Genomic DNA, 14,839 nt, shown 5'->3' on the forward strand with positions numbered 1-14,839 from the left:
GTTATGTTTTTGGGGCAGGAAAAAGGAAGTGGAACAGTTTTTCTTGAGAAATTAGTTGATTTTTGTTCATTCAGAGCTCAGCCAGCGTTTGTGTTGACTGCTCAGAGTCCACGAACAGAGGCGGTCTTTGTTATTTTACACTGCTTTTAATTTCTTTTAGCTTTCTTCAGTTGAACAAGAGGTGAGTTGTAATATTTCTATTTTACAGTTTTAGTTTTTCAGCCAGTACAGCATGTCTACTTCCTCAGTATAACCTTTTCGTTAACTGGTCCAGTTTCCTTCTTTATGCTTAATCTTTTCCACTATTGCTGCTTTAAAAAAATCAAGAATAAGAAAACACAGAAATTTTTATAAAAAAAAAAACAGAGTTTGCTATATGAAGTGGTCTAGAGCAGTGTTTGCAGACTTGTCTTTTGTAGCACTGACATGTACTATTGTAAAAATGCAGTTTGCACACATGCAAACATTGTCCATTCAGAATGGATTTCTTTCTTCTTACCTTTCCTACTGTGCTGTAAAAGAAAAAGATGTGTTTTACCAAACATGTTTCTGCACTTAATTGAAAACTTGGCTTCTTCCTAAGGATTACTTACTGGGGTAATACAACTTGCAGCAGGATACTGTCAAACATCTTGTTGTAGGGGACCCCATACCACTGTGGTCTGGGTTTAGTTATTCAGACACTTTATATATATATATATATATATATATATATATATATATATATATATATATATAAAAAACTTTTCTGTGTGCGTGTGTTTTATTTTCTTTTTTAATATTAAATATTAACAGAACTAGATTGTTTCAACGGTTGATACTTCTGCTTTTAAGCTTGGGTAGTGTTTAAAAGAGGAATGATTTAGCTGTACCAGTTGCAGGTTACAAGTGGATTTCTGCTCTGTTAAATCAGATGTGAGTGCTGAGAGAGAGAGAGAGAGAGAGAGAGAGAGAGAGAGAGAGAGAGAGAGTGAGAGAGAGTGTGTGTGTGAGTGTCGGCCTTTTCATGTGCTGTTAGACAATTTTCAGTTCTTGAAGACAGCTATCTCAATACACACCATTCGTATGAATATGATATCTCCTAATGGAGGAACAACACTTGTTCCACTGTGTTAGGGAAGTCACGCACAATCAAAGTTCCTCATCGAATGCTCCAACAACAGCTCTTTTATTAAAGTGTAGTGAAGCAGACAGAAGGTTAACTACAGTGCAATTTTATTTTAACTGATCTTTTTATTCATTTTAAGGCTTCATAAACCATGTCCTACTACAACTTTCTGCTGGAACCAATCAGCTGTCATGCCTGGAACAAAGAAAGGACCCGTAAGTATTCTGGGTTAGTAAAAATGTGAGATGTGATACATGTCTTTTCCAAAGGTTACCACAGCAACAACAACAACAAATACCATGGAAAAGCGAGTAAAACCTGCCTGTTGTGAATGCAAGGTTACTGTCCTTTGCTGCTGCTAGTTAATGTTGTCATACTCTCCCCCATCGCTCTGCAACACCCTCATTTGCACGACTGCTATGTTTACTGCTGGCAGCATCTACTCTTCATTAAGAGCTACAGCACTGAATCAAGAGCTATAGTACCTACAAAACCCAGCAGGCAGTTCTGTACCACTTTTATGCTTTTGCATGGTCTGCTGTATCAAGAAATACCAGCGCAGCTCAATTTGATCCTCAAATGCACTTGATCATATTTTCAAATGCAGTTAGATAATGTCTTTTCTGGCACTTATCCCTCATAAATTTCTGTTAAAAAAATACAGTATTTAAAGGGGTATTTTATTTATTTATGTATTGATAGAATTTTTTTTATTAATTGTTGTTGATTGTTTTGTACAGCAGTGCTTTGAGATGTATAAAAAGTTATTATAAGTCCTATATTTTTATTTTTTATATGGGAGGGATATGCTGAACAATGTGCAGTAATCTGAGTATTGAGTCATTTCTGTCCACCATTATTTCCAGCACATCACAAAGGCTGCGTTTAGGGAGCTGACTGTTGTGCAGATTTTGTAACGTTGAAATGCGTTACCAAAGACACATTGGAACTTGACTGAAACTGAGCTTTAGCTCATCTCAGTAATATGAACATTGTACTTGTTTTGACCGAAGCAGAATGGGCCTGCTCTATAGATTACCTTATGATGAGAGAAACAGCAGTGACTAATTCAACCATACTTCCTGTTTTACCATGAATGGTTTGCTGTTGGAGGGAGGATGTGACTCAAAAAAACCTGAATCTGTAATTAACCACAGGCTGGGTGTGTTTGTATAAGAGCAAAGAAAATGTGAGGCCTCTAGCATAAAAAAAAAAACAACTGATCTATTTTTAGAGGGAAATGCTGCAGTACATTGCTGTTCCAAAAAACCACATACCTTCATTTCGTTTGCCAGTCAGAGGTTGTAGCTTATTGAATTAGCCAAATGCAGCACGGCCCCGAAATCCTATTTCATCAAATATATTATAGGAACATATATACTGTGGAAGTAATAAGTGTTGCACAGGATTCGGTGCACAATGCTCCCCCAACGGGCATATGTTTCAAGCCCAGCTTGTAAATGCAGTGCATGTTACTCTGAAACGGTTTTAAGAGAGGAACTCTGACTGAATTAGCAGTGTGGGAAACAAGGGCATGACAGCTTTACAGCCCAATTACTCATTCTAATCTGATGCCAGCAGTGTGTCCAGTTTTCCATTATACCTCTTTTTTTTCTTTCTTTGCCTGTTTTAGAAATTGCAATATGCCCCAATAACCACGAAGTCCACATCTACAAGAAAGAGGGAGGAGACAAGTGGAGCAAGATCCACGAACTGAAGGAGCACAACGGGCAGGTGACAGGTGAGCATGAGCAGAACTCATCCCTGTGAACTCAGACCTGGGCAGTCAGCCCTGCAAAGCTTTTCAGCATGTAGGCCTGCGCAAGATATTTCATTATATGCCATTGTTATATATAGGCGATTTAACTTGAGACCTAGACATGACAAAGATTGCTTTTCTTCCTTGATAACGATATCTTCCCTGACAGGCATTGACTGGGCACCCGAGAGTAACCGCATTGTGACCTGTGGCACAGACCGCAATGCCTACGTCTGGACCCTGAAAGGCAATGTGTGGAGACCCACCCTGGTCATCCTGAGGATCAACCGGGCTGCCCGATGTGTCAAGTGGTCCCCCAAGGAAAACAAGTTTGCTGTGGGCAGCGGATCCAGACTCATTTCAATCTGTTACTTCGAACAGGAAAATGACTGGTAAAGGGGTTGCTTTCGTTTTCCACTAATACCTCCAGCTGTCGTACAATCTGTGTAAAACCCATGACTATACTTAATGCAAACTAGCCTTCAAATGACAAGTGCTCTGCAGCTTTGTTTAGCCCTGTTTAAAAACCAGAAAAGAGGGGGCAGTGAAAAGTAAAACCAATCTGATTGAGGGTACGAAGTTAAATTTCACAACATTGTTTTTTTTTAAATCCTGAATCTTCAGTTGCAATCACAGCGTATCTTGACACAAGCTTCCTCCCACTGATTAGGCTGCATTTTGTTTTTTCAGGTGGGTTTGCAAACACATCAAGAAGCCGATTCGCTCCACTGTCCTGAGTTTGGACTGGCACCCTAACAACATCCTGCTAGCTGCAGGGTCATGTGATTTCAAGTGCAGGTAAAATAAGCAAGGGCCAGCGAACAGGTGTTTTTAGTTAAAGGTTTTTACCTGTAAGCACTAAAGAAATCGTATCAATTAGCTTGTTGGCTTACTGTGTCTTCCAAACAATTTCTGTCAGAAGAATCCCAAGCATCTCTCCCTATAAAGGAGTGCAATTATCACGGTGTCTTTCCCAGGATTTTCTCAGCTTATATCAAAGAGGTGGAAGAGAAGCCGTCCCCGACTCCCTGGGGCTCCAAGATGCCGTTTGGAGAGCTGATGTTTGAGTCGAGTGGCACGGACGGCTGGGTCCACTCCATCTGCTTCTCCGGCAGCGGGGGGCGCGTGGCCTGGGTCAGCCACGACAGCACTGTGGCTGTGGCCACTGGCAGCAAGAACACAGTGTGAGTAGAGACAGGGTTAAAGAGGACCAGCCCTCCATGGGGCATATGAGTACCGACAGGGTTAAAGGGGACCAGCCCTCCCCAGGGAGGAGTTGTGTGTGTGTCCATTAAGGATTTAAAAAAGCAAACAGTGGCCATAGGGGTATAGGCACATCCTTAGAAAAGATTATAAACGTGGTGAAGGACTTGAATGGTATGCACAGTAAAAAAAGCTACTATGAGCATGGAAAGGTACAAGGGGTACTGCAGAATTACAATGGAAATGTAGCTTTGTAAGACATCATTCTGTAAGCAGTTCTGCTTTTGTTTCTATCTCTCACCACAGAATTTCTTCTCTGAGCTCCGAGACCCTCCCTCTTCTGGCCGTCACCTTCATCACAGAGAACAGCTTGGTTGCAGCGGTAGGTCCCGCCGCTCCTCTGCGCCCCTTTCCAGCATTTCCAGGGGCAAATGATCTGTTCTGCAAAAACATTTTCTATAGTTTCTCACGGAGCTTCGTAATGCTTTGATATCTTTTTTCTTTCAGGGCCATGACTGCTACCCCATGCTGTACGTTTACGATGAGGGTAAAGGGACCATTACTTTTGGAGGGAAGCTGGACATCCCAAAGCAGAGCACCCAGCGGGGGATGACTGCCCGAGAGCGCTTCCAAAACCTGGACAAGAAGGCTTCCTCCGAGACCGAAAAGGCCACCCTTGATTCTGTCCACAAAAACAGCATCAGGTATCTTTACTGTTCATTGCTTTCTATTTTACCTCCTCTGCTCTAGTAGTGCTGACCCAAGCAGTGCTAATTCTAAGACAAAATTGTTTCTGCTCAGGACTCAACTGGCCTGAAATATTTCCTAGTGTGAAACTTTCTGGAGTGTCAGACTGAAGGAAAGGTTCCCAAACATGCTGCACAGAACACATGTTGCAATCAGTGTAAAACAGAGCTGATATTGAAACACTCACTTATATTTATAACCATGCAATGCCTTTCATTCTGTTCCATGAATTTACAGCCAAATCTCAATACTGGAAGGGGACAAGTCTAAATGCAACAAATTCTGTACCACCGGAATGGATGGAGGAATGACTATTTGGGACGTCAAGGTAAAGATTGTGTTTGTAAACTTGTTTACCCCCACCCTCGACAGTAATCATTTTATTTATGTGTGCATATTTTTTTCTCCCAAAATATTTCAGACTCTCGAGTCATCGATGAAAGACCTGAAGATCGTCTAAGGCACAGAAGCAATCTTTTAAACTGCAAGGCTAAAAGCAAAATCAAGTATCATGCCAAGTGCTCATGCCGCATTGCCAATTACTTTGAGCTTTTTTATATATAAATTCAGCGCAGTGGTACTGTTCCCATGTATTGTTAAAATTATTTTTCCATATGCTGTTTTTTTTATTATTATTATTTTGTAAGGGCTAGTTCCTAGATCGGACAAGTCTGTATTACCCGAGGTGTATTTTTATACAAATGGGAAGTGATTTTGTTTTTTTTTTAATTTTTTTCAGTTAATCAAGTGAAACCTATATGCTGGTCATAAGTTGCTTTTAATAAATGCACTAAAAATACATTAGTATTAGTGTTTTATATTCTTGTATTCTAAGATCTACTGTATTGGACATTCAGTGAAATCAGAAGACAGCTTCTTTAATGTTAACAGATACTCAAAGCAGTATATCGGAATACAAAATTCTCAATTTAATACAAAACCTTATACTAGTTAAAGATGGGCTGCAGTGGAGTTGTTTGGTATTTCTGTGGAAATGTACTTGCCTATGCAAAGATTTATCAATGATCATGTGTAGTCTCCACAAATCCTTACTGTACCACACATACCAATGATCAGAATACCATTCCACAACAATTGAGTCACAAGTATTTTAGATTTGATAACCCTATTCATTGTATAATTTAGTTTACGGTATATGTATTAAAAAAAGACAATCCCTCCAGTATCACTCTCAACTTTCTTTTATTTACATAAAAAAAAAAAAAAAATCCATCCAGTGCTGTACTCTCATTTTGACAGTTCAATCTGTGGAATGTGTTATGCTTTATGAACAGTCGTTTAATGTCATTTCACAAACACTGCAGAGAAAACATGTTAAATACAGCTGGTTTCATCTGGTCTCCAACGAACACACGGCAAGGCACAGCACCCCCTCCAGAAACAGCTTCAATCAGACAATTCAATTTCTAAGGTTTTGAACAGAACGCTGTTTAAGAAAACATGTTACACATAGTTATGTGTATCTATCCCATTTCTTACATCTTGCAATACAATTGTTTGATTTTAATAAGATTAACTCCCACCTTATGACATTAAAAATAAAAGGGCAGCTTCGAGCCTTTAAAATTTTTTTTTTTTCCCCCCAGCCAGAAACATGCACCTGCCAAAAAAAAAGGTTGTACTCTTGTTTTATATAAAATACACACACCTTCAACACACTGACAGAATGTCTGCCTTGGGAAGTCAGAAATGCAATTGTAAACTGCTCTTAAGGGAAAGCGTATTCTTACACTTACCAATCTTGCAGCTGCTTTAAACTTGTTAAAACTTGAGCTGCAAACGTGTCCCTGGTTCTGTGCTTTTGCGAAACATTTTGTTGCACATTCTTAAATGATAAACTTCTTTGTAAAGAAAAGTCAGTTATAAAAACAAGGATTTCTTTTTGTTGTCAAACTGCTACAAAATGGTAGGGCTATACATTTGTATACCATATGCTATTTCATTCAACAACTGATCCACCCAATGAACCAGATGACATGGCAATTTAGAGGAAAGAAGTTTAAAGGAACAAATGCAAGTGAAAGCAAGATTTCTTTTTCAGCACACCTTAGTATTTGATCCTGGTCCAATGCCAAAACGCATATCCGTTATCTGTGTGAGCCAGCACGGACATAGACATTCATTTTAAAAGTAGGACTAGCATCTTACCAGCTTTCCACAAGGTCTACCCAGCAGGGATAATGGCCAACGTGTAGGCCTAACATAGTGAAACAGCTGCTCAGCAGCACCAACCATCGTCTATTTCTGCTTTTTCAACAGCTTTGGAACAAAAAAAAAAGTCAACATGCGTCTATCACAATGTTTCCAAGCAAATATGACCTCAAAAATAGGGATACAGCATTTCTTATTATAGCGTACCTCAAATCTTAGATCCCAATCTGAGAGGCGGCTCCGACAGTCATCTTGGAAACCATCAAAGAACGCAAATAAATATGTCTATCAATGCTATAATTGGCACATGTGTGCATGCAAAGCTAAGAGGTTTAGAATCTGCATGGGGCAGCTTCAGTCTTTTTGGTTTTGTTTTGATGAAAGAAAAATCAAGTACAGCTAGCATAGATGTGCAAGATTTAAAAGCCACTGGGAAAGAAAAAAAAACAATATATATTTATCGATACAGAATGAGGCTACATCTAGTTTTTTTTTTTTTTTTCCTCTCCTTTTAATCTCTCTTCCACTCAGTTACATGTTCGTAGCAGCACAAGAGAGTCCAATGTCACAGTTCTACAACCCAAGAGGCGAGTTCACAGGTAAGAAGGTACGTCAGTCAGTCTGAAGGATCATGGGAGGCTGCTCGTTTTCTTCATCCAAACGCAGGGATGTCATGTCATCATCCAGGCCAACCCCACCAACTGCTCCCTGATCCTCGGAGTATCCTACAAATACAATGATAATTAATTTAGAAATTAATTTAGCAAGTCAAAATGTCAGAGTCACTCAAACAGCGGGTACCTTTTGCCACAGCAGCATTATATGTCTGTGCCACCAATGGACGGTCATGCGTTGTTGGCTCCAGAATTTCATTAGCTGGCTCAACACTTCCGTCTAACCTGAGGCCAAAGAGAACGAATGTAAGCTACAAAGCAACCTCAAGTTCAGTTTTAGACTGAAACAACTAAGATGCATACACGAGAAGCAAAAGTGACTAAAAAAGATGTTCACATACACACAGCTATTTTCTTCAGTTCCCAGGCTTTTATTTATTGTTTAATTTTGGGGGAAAAAAAAAATAAAACACTCTCCACCCGATGTTTCTTACTTGTGCTGTTTCATTAGTGTGCACTCTCCTCCCTCCTGTGGGTCCAGGTTGTACATGTAGAGGTAACCGTCAGCTGCTGCCACCAACAAACGAGGGATCTTCTGGAGTCTAGAGGAACACATCAAACGAAATAACATGCACAGACTCTGGGAGTGACAAGCTTTTACAGCATCTGCACCGTGTCTGAAAACACAGTAGGGTCGAACCCTTGAATCCAAACTGAACCTCTACGCATTACCTCTCCGACACCTGTTTATATGAAAGATTCGTTTTTTCAGAGACAGGTTTGTTCTGGTATAAAATCGGGGGTACAGTCTAGTCCAGAAACAATCAGGCAGCAACTTTGAACATAAAAGTCAAAAATGTGACTCGGCAATGACTAAATCACCTCACTTCAAGAGAACGTCAAACTGGTTTGGACCTGGATGATTTTTACATTCTTTAATTGTCAGGTAAGACAAACAAGTGGATTTGAAGCCTGTGCATTTTCCTCTATACTCACGTAGCAAGTGCGCAGATGTTCTTGTGCCCAGAAAAAGGCAGTCTGACTGTAGCGAAGGCCCTGCCCTGGTTAAACATCTCTGTGACCTGGGCTGGCAAGTAACTGGTGGAGGCCATCAGCACCTTTCCAAAGTAGCCAGACCAAGTTGTGGGTTCCTCCTGCGGCCTGAAATAAAATAAACATGCAGACAGGGTTTAAACTCAAAATCTTCTATACTGAACCCAGGTCGAGCTGAGCATCTATTCAGCAGTGATTAGTTGAATAGATGATTATAGTGACCAGATGCATACAGACATCTACTTCACCCAAGTAATGGTGATGCGTCCATTTCCTTCTCCGTTTTACCAAGACCTAAACATTACAGACTTACTTTTCCTTCTGTGTCTCCAGTTTGAAGATATGAACTGTTTCAGTATTACTGGATGCAGACAAGAAGAGTCCTTCCATACTAAATGCAAGAGAGCAGATAGTGACACACCTTCAAAAAAAAATAAAGAGATCAGTCTTCAAAAAAGGGCTGGTTGGCTCAATGGACTGTCAAGGGAAATGCTCATTACAATCTATTTTGGAATACCATGATATTTTTGATAAACTGTCTCGAGCTGTTGTTATAAGGCTTAACCCTTTGCAATCCATTTATTCAGCGCTTGTCAGGCGCATCAGATCCAATTTATTTTCACACGCGCTGTTTATTTTTTCAGAGTAAAACAGGTTTCAAATCGCAAAAGGACACTCAATACTGTATCTCCAGCCAAGCCCCACCCCTTGTTCACTATATTTTTCACATACTGATAAATCCTCTCCTGATCACTCGTTTTATCACCAAACTCTTCAATAATGCAATCCAAGTCATTATTTTATTACTATAACATCTCCAAAAAGCTCTACAAATGTTAGTGATATTCTCTGAGTGCTGAATGCAGAAGCAGCTACTTCTCAAACTGAACGCAGTTGGGATTCAAGGAAACGCATGTACATGGATTAGGGAGTGGTTAACATGTAGAAAACAGAAAGTACTGATTAGAGGAAAAACCTCAGAATGGAGTGTGGTAACCAGCGGTGTACCACAGGGATCAGTATTAGGTCCTCTGCTATTCCTAATCTACATTAATGATTTAGATTCTGGTATAGTAAGCAAACTTGTTAAATTTGCAGACGACACAAAAGTAGGAGGAGTGGCAAACACTGTTGCAGCAGCAAAGGTCATTCAAAATGATCTAGACAAGATTCAGAACTGGGCAGACACATGGCAAATGACATTTAATAGAGAAAAGTGTAAGGTACTGCACGCAGGAAATAAAAATGTACATTATAAATATCATATGGGAGATATTGAAATTGGAGAAGGAATCTATGAAAAAGACCTAGGAGTTTTTGTTGACTCAGAAATGTCTTCATCTAGGCAATGTGGTTAAATGCCACAGTTGTGCATACATTGACCATTCCTCACCTCTTCACTCCCCGCCTGAACTCAAAGAGCTTCTGTCCCTCTGGAATGGAGAACACTCGGATCACAGTCCCCTGGGAAGAACAGAGACACGAGACAGTAAGCGCATTTGATCTGAAATATTCATGCTAATATAAACAATTCAGTTCTTGGGTAGATTGCAGTGGAAGATTCTGTACTGATCAGACACTGACTTTTTTATATCCACAACTATAAGTGGCCCTCAAGTAAACAAATTACATTTAATCTTCCTGAAGATTAAAAATATAAAACAGTTGCACATGGTAATGCATACCTTTTCAGAGGCTGTAGCGAGCTTGGTGCCGCTTGAGTCAAAAGCCAAAGCTGCCAGAGGGCTATCATGGGCTGGGATCATATTAGCGGCTCTCTGGAATACAAAAAAGTGTTTTACTGGTGAAGACTGAAAAGTACCAAACCTGCACTTTGTAACAGTTTGGGCCACTGCCTTAAAAATACTCAAACCCTTACCAGATTGATAGTGTCGAAGACCTGTACCTCTCCTATTGTCGCACTCCCAGGGTATGCCAAGTAGCAATTATCATTATTAATCGACAGCGCACACAGACCTGCAGTGACAATAAAAAAAAGGATTAGTGTATATTGATTTTGGAAAAAAAAAATTACAATCTTCTGAGGATTACATTTTCTTGCAAATCACTTTCCAAGCATTCAACATGCTCAAAAAATTATTCCTATGAAGACACTCCGTAGTGAAGTTTCAGACCTACTTTTTAAATGTAGGCTATAAAATAGCACTTTCCTGAGGAAGGGATTTAAAAATACTGTACAGGAGCAGACACAGGAAGTGAAACCAGGGTGTGCTTATACGAGAGCAGAAGTTAGCCCACTTTAAAACTGAACTGGCAACTGGCAATTTTACCTTAAAGCAAGGGCGTTTCGCTTCTGTCAGATCTTCTTGAAATCCTTACTGTACATTTCCAGTAGAGTGGCAGGAATCCTGCAGTCTACAAATTGAGTAACGACTTTCTCCATCACCTTATACACGGTCAGTAATGTATTTACTCATATTTATTGTTTATTCATGCATTGACTGCTGCACTCACACGTCCTACTGTTTAAAATCAGCATTGCATTCTATATATATATATATATATATATATATATATATATATATATATATATATATATATATATATATAAACAAACATGTACCTGCAGGGTTTGGAGGGGTCTCTCTGATGGTGTGCAGTACTTTCATATCTCGGATATTGTGGATGTACAGAGATTCTTCCAGACATACTATTAGCCTCTGCCAAACAAAAACAGAAGGAAGCTCAAAAATGTTTAATCAGGTTTTTTTAAATTTGGATTGGTTTACTGTCGCTTACTGCTCTGAATGTGAATTTGAATCTTAAGGCAAATTAAATGTGTGTTACCCTGACAGAGTTGAGAGAGGTGCATTAAAAGCATGCAGACTGTAGTTAAATATCGTACCTGTCTGTTGAGCTTGACAGCCAGGATGGTATTGGAATAGCTGTAGTTACAAATTTCAGTCCCTTTCTTAAAGTGACACACCTTCAGCTTCCGAGGCGCTTTAAGGCTAACGATAGCAACCAAGCTGCTGGAGAACAGCCTTTCCACGATGCTTACATCTTCTGTGTCCACTGAAATAAAAAGTTAAAAACAGACAGCGGTGCACGACTTGAAAGCCTGTTGAGTTTGATCACTTTGGCAACAAAATGTAACCAAATTTAAACTAATTGTGACAACGATACATACAGTAAACGCTGAACAATTTCTACACTGCATCTACTACATTTTTTACAGACATAATCTATCAACTCCTAACAATACCTTGACCCTCTGCAAGTGACACACACATACAATTTACCACTACCAGATCCTTCAGTCCCAGTTACTGAAGGTTGTAAGCTTATCCTGCAGAAACAGACAGAATGAAAATGGCAAAAGTAATACAATAGTACTTACAGCATTCATATATCTGTTCTAGTTTATCCACTGATGACAGAGAGAAGAACTTATAGCCAGATTTGGTGCCAACAGCCAAGGACCTGCAAGATGGGAACACAAATGTAAGCAATCCCTCAGAGGTGTTGGGATGTAAAGCTCAGCTCAGTTGTTTATTCATGCATGGACTGCTGCACTCACATTTCTTACTATTTAAAAACAGCATTGCATGTCCACACTTAGCATTGATGCAGCCAGAGTAGCTCCAGTGTTAAGAAGCCCTGGATCCTCTCCAACAGTTGCACATAGCCTAAAACAATTTAAACTCTTTCCTTTTGGCAAACAGGCCATTGGTTGGCACTGACTATGTGGGAAGAATGTACCTTACACCTATTGTCATTTATTACCTTTGTACAGATATTCTGGGAGAATATTTAGTGTGGTGCATGATCCAGTTTTGCACTACAGATTTACCTAAAACCATATTGCCCAAGGGAGCAAATTTGCAATATAGCACCTGTATACATGTTTATTTATTTATTGATTTATTAGCACCAGTAGGCTCTTTGGTGCTAAACTTTTAAAACAGTTTACAACCATTAAAAAAAAAAAAATTGCATAAAACTGTGTGCCATAATCCCCAATAGTAATCTATTAAGCAAATGTCAAAGAACAGAGTGGTTTCTGCTTTTATGCAGATAGTAAATGAATGGACTAGCAGGGAAGCAGTACTTTAACACTGACTTAATTACAAAATGTGACGGTGAGGTTTTTCTTCTTTTTTTTTTTAATTGTTGTTACAAGATGGTACGATCACCTGACTGTGGGTTTACATATTCTCTTATTTGAGAGAATAGGCGCACTGTTCCAGACCCAGGGGTGGTCCTTAATTAAACCGACTTCCCGAAAAAAGGCAGACCTGTTCTTGAACGTGTCCCCAATTGTTGCTCAAACAAAGAAGTTTCGGTTTGAATCATGTAAATCCGGAAGCACCGTATTTATTATAAAATCATTGAAATACAATTGTCTTTACCAAGAGAACACATCCTTCCTAAACTATATATAAGAAATAGGTTAGTCTTACTATTAAAGAAAAAAAAATACAACAACACAGCGAGCAACACAATTAATTAGACATGCTTTGTCATTTCGCACACCGGGTTTTTGTCAACCGGTTACTCTCCTTCCCCCTCTTCACAAACACCACCCAAAAAATAAAAAATAATAATCCAAAAGCTCAAGATTTTAAATTCACAGTGCCCGTCACATGGTTCGCTTTATTTGATGCAATATATCGACTGACACATTTTCCACTAATTTCTATGGCGGCAGGAATCGTCTTGTTTATGCAAAAATGCAATACAATAATTAGCACGTAGTTTCGTTCTGACATGTGGATTAACCGTGGCGTAGTACCATTAGTTCACAATACATGCGTGACAGCCTCTTGACACCCGCTAGGCCGCCTGATCCCCTGGTTCTCCTTACGTGTTGTCCTGGTTGAAGTTGGCGAAGAGGAGCTGGCTGGAGCCGGCCTCCCCGCTCTGACTGGCCAAGTTCATGGGTTCGACAACATTTACAAAAGAAGCATCGGCAATAATCTCAGCTGTAATCAGATTCTGGTACTGATTACCGACATTCAGCCTCTCCGCATCCTCTCCCCTTGTTCCCGACTGTTGTTGTTTTGCTCAGAAACGTTGCTCTCTTTCCGAGCTTGCGCACTAGGGCCGGTGGAACTAAACAACACAGCTGCGAGGTTGCAGGAGAGGACACTGCTACAATATGGCGATATATTTGTTATTAATAACTGTTTTCGTGTATAACTGTTTTCATATTTCGTGGTCAATATCTTGCTCATTCTTTTATTATTTCTATTATTTCTATTATCTGCACACTCCGTTCCACCCCCTTCGGCGGCATTGGTTCTCCTTCAGTTCTCTGGTGTGAGGGGAGCTGGTTCAAGGAGCTCCACCATATTCTATGGCATATCCAATATCCAAGCTGTGGGCTGATGGTGCAATATTGCCCATTGGAATGCAGGGTCGAGCTCTTGTGAAATGTTACTATAGGTTAACTGTTATGAAAAACAAACAGTACTGGATTAAGCTAATTAAGATACAGTCAGTAGTCCACAAAATTCACGTCCAAAACCTTCATCCCGTTATAACAATGTTGCTGTCAGCTCCCTACAAAAAAAAAAAAACAAACAAACAAACAAAAAAAAAAAAAAAAAAACACGATTGCAAATTATATGACAACTGTGTAAGGATTGGGTCAATAAAATAAGGCAATTACACTTGTGCTTGCTTACAGGCATGTGATTTGGAAATACCCACACTTATTTATCAAAACTCCTTGGCAACGTTTATTACGGGTGCATAGTCCAACAAATTAGTTCGTTATTACAAAGTCAAATGTAAACTAAGTTAGTGTAATGCCTTCCGCACTGCAGGCACCCAGAATATTTCTTAAATGGTAACCCGAATTCAAGGCTTGCTAGACTGCAGTACGCTCTTTAATCAGTGGATGGTAGCAGTTGATAACTTTTAATAGTAAACATCAGTCCCCCTAATTGAAGAAATCTGCACACGTATATCTTTTAGGGACAGTCAGAATTTATAGTTGAAAAAAAATGAAATGCGTGAGTAGAACATGAAATAACGGTTCTTGGAAGAAGAACTCAAACTTAATTTTAGGTCCCAGTTGCTACGCTTCGTAACACCTGTGACCGCAGGTGATTTCACGTCACAAGCTCAGGTGTGTGCAATGAAGCTCGCATTAATGGCTCGATTGTATCGGAGTCTCGTCTATCCGTTGAGACAGGTAGGGTTTAAAATTGAAAG

The 14,839-nt window shown here is 39.7% G+C and overlaps 2 protein-coding genes across 3 annotated transcripts; one reads left to right on the plus strand and one right to left on the minus strand.

The window, feature by feature from the left end:
• The first annotated feature begins 46 nt into the window (after positions 1-46).
• arpc1b (actin related protein 2/3 complex, subunit 1B) lies at positions 47-5,616 on the plus strand. The gene is made up of 10 exons (XM_041277707.1): positions 47-181; positions 1,248-1,323; positions 2,742-2,849; positions 3,037-3,259; positions 3,558-3,665; positions 3,845-4,051; positions 4,377-4,452; positions 4,578-4,774; positions 5,055-5,145; positions 5,239-5,616. The coding sequence occupies exons 2-10, from the start codon at positions 1,260-1,262 to the stop codon at positions 5,275-5,277; spliced, it is 1,113 nt and encodes a 370-aa protein (XP_041133641.1). The 5' UTR covers positions 47-181; positions 1,248-1,259; the 3' UTR covers positions 5,278-5,616.
• Positions 5,617-6,003: 387 nt separating this feature from the next.
• On the minus strand, positions 6,004-13,988 carry LOC121330846 (WD repeat domain phosphoinositide-interacting protein 2-like). Of its 2 annotated transcripts, XM_041277704.1 has the most exons (12): positions 13,485-13,985; positions 12,018-12,100; positions 11,523-11,692; positions 11,241-11,337; positions 10,536-10,633; positions 10,342-10,434; positions 10,050-10,120; positions 8,970-9,077; positions 8,600-8,764; positions 8,098-8,205; positions 7,791-7,888; positions 6,004-7,714 (listed from the first exon to the last, which is right to left on the minus strand). In XM_041277704.1, exons 1-12 carry the CDS (start codon positions 13,556-13,558, stop codon positions 7,602-7,604), a joined length of 1,278 nt encoding a protein of 425 aa, XP_041133638.1. In that variant the 5' UTR covers positions 13,559-13,985; the 3' UTR covers positions 6,004-7,601. The 2 variants fall into 2 exon arrangements, with proteins under 2 accessions (XP_041133638.1, XP_041133640.1); XM_041277706.1 differs by lacking the exon at positions 8,970-9,077 and having other exon boundaries at positions 13,485-13,988.
• Between the last annotated feature and the right edge of the window lie 851 nt (positions 13,989-14,839).

This window comes from Polyodon spathula, chromosome 18, assembly GCF_017654505.1.
Source record: "Polyodon spathula isolate WHYD16114869_AA chromosome 18, ASM1765450v1, whole genome shotgun sequence".
NCBI classification, from domain to species: domain Eukaryota; kingdom Metazoa; phylum Chordata; class Actinopteri; order Acipenseriformes; family Polyodontidae; genus Polyodon; species Polyodon spathula.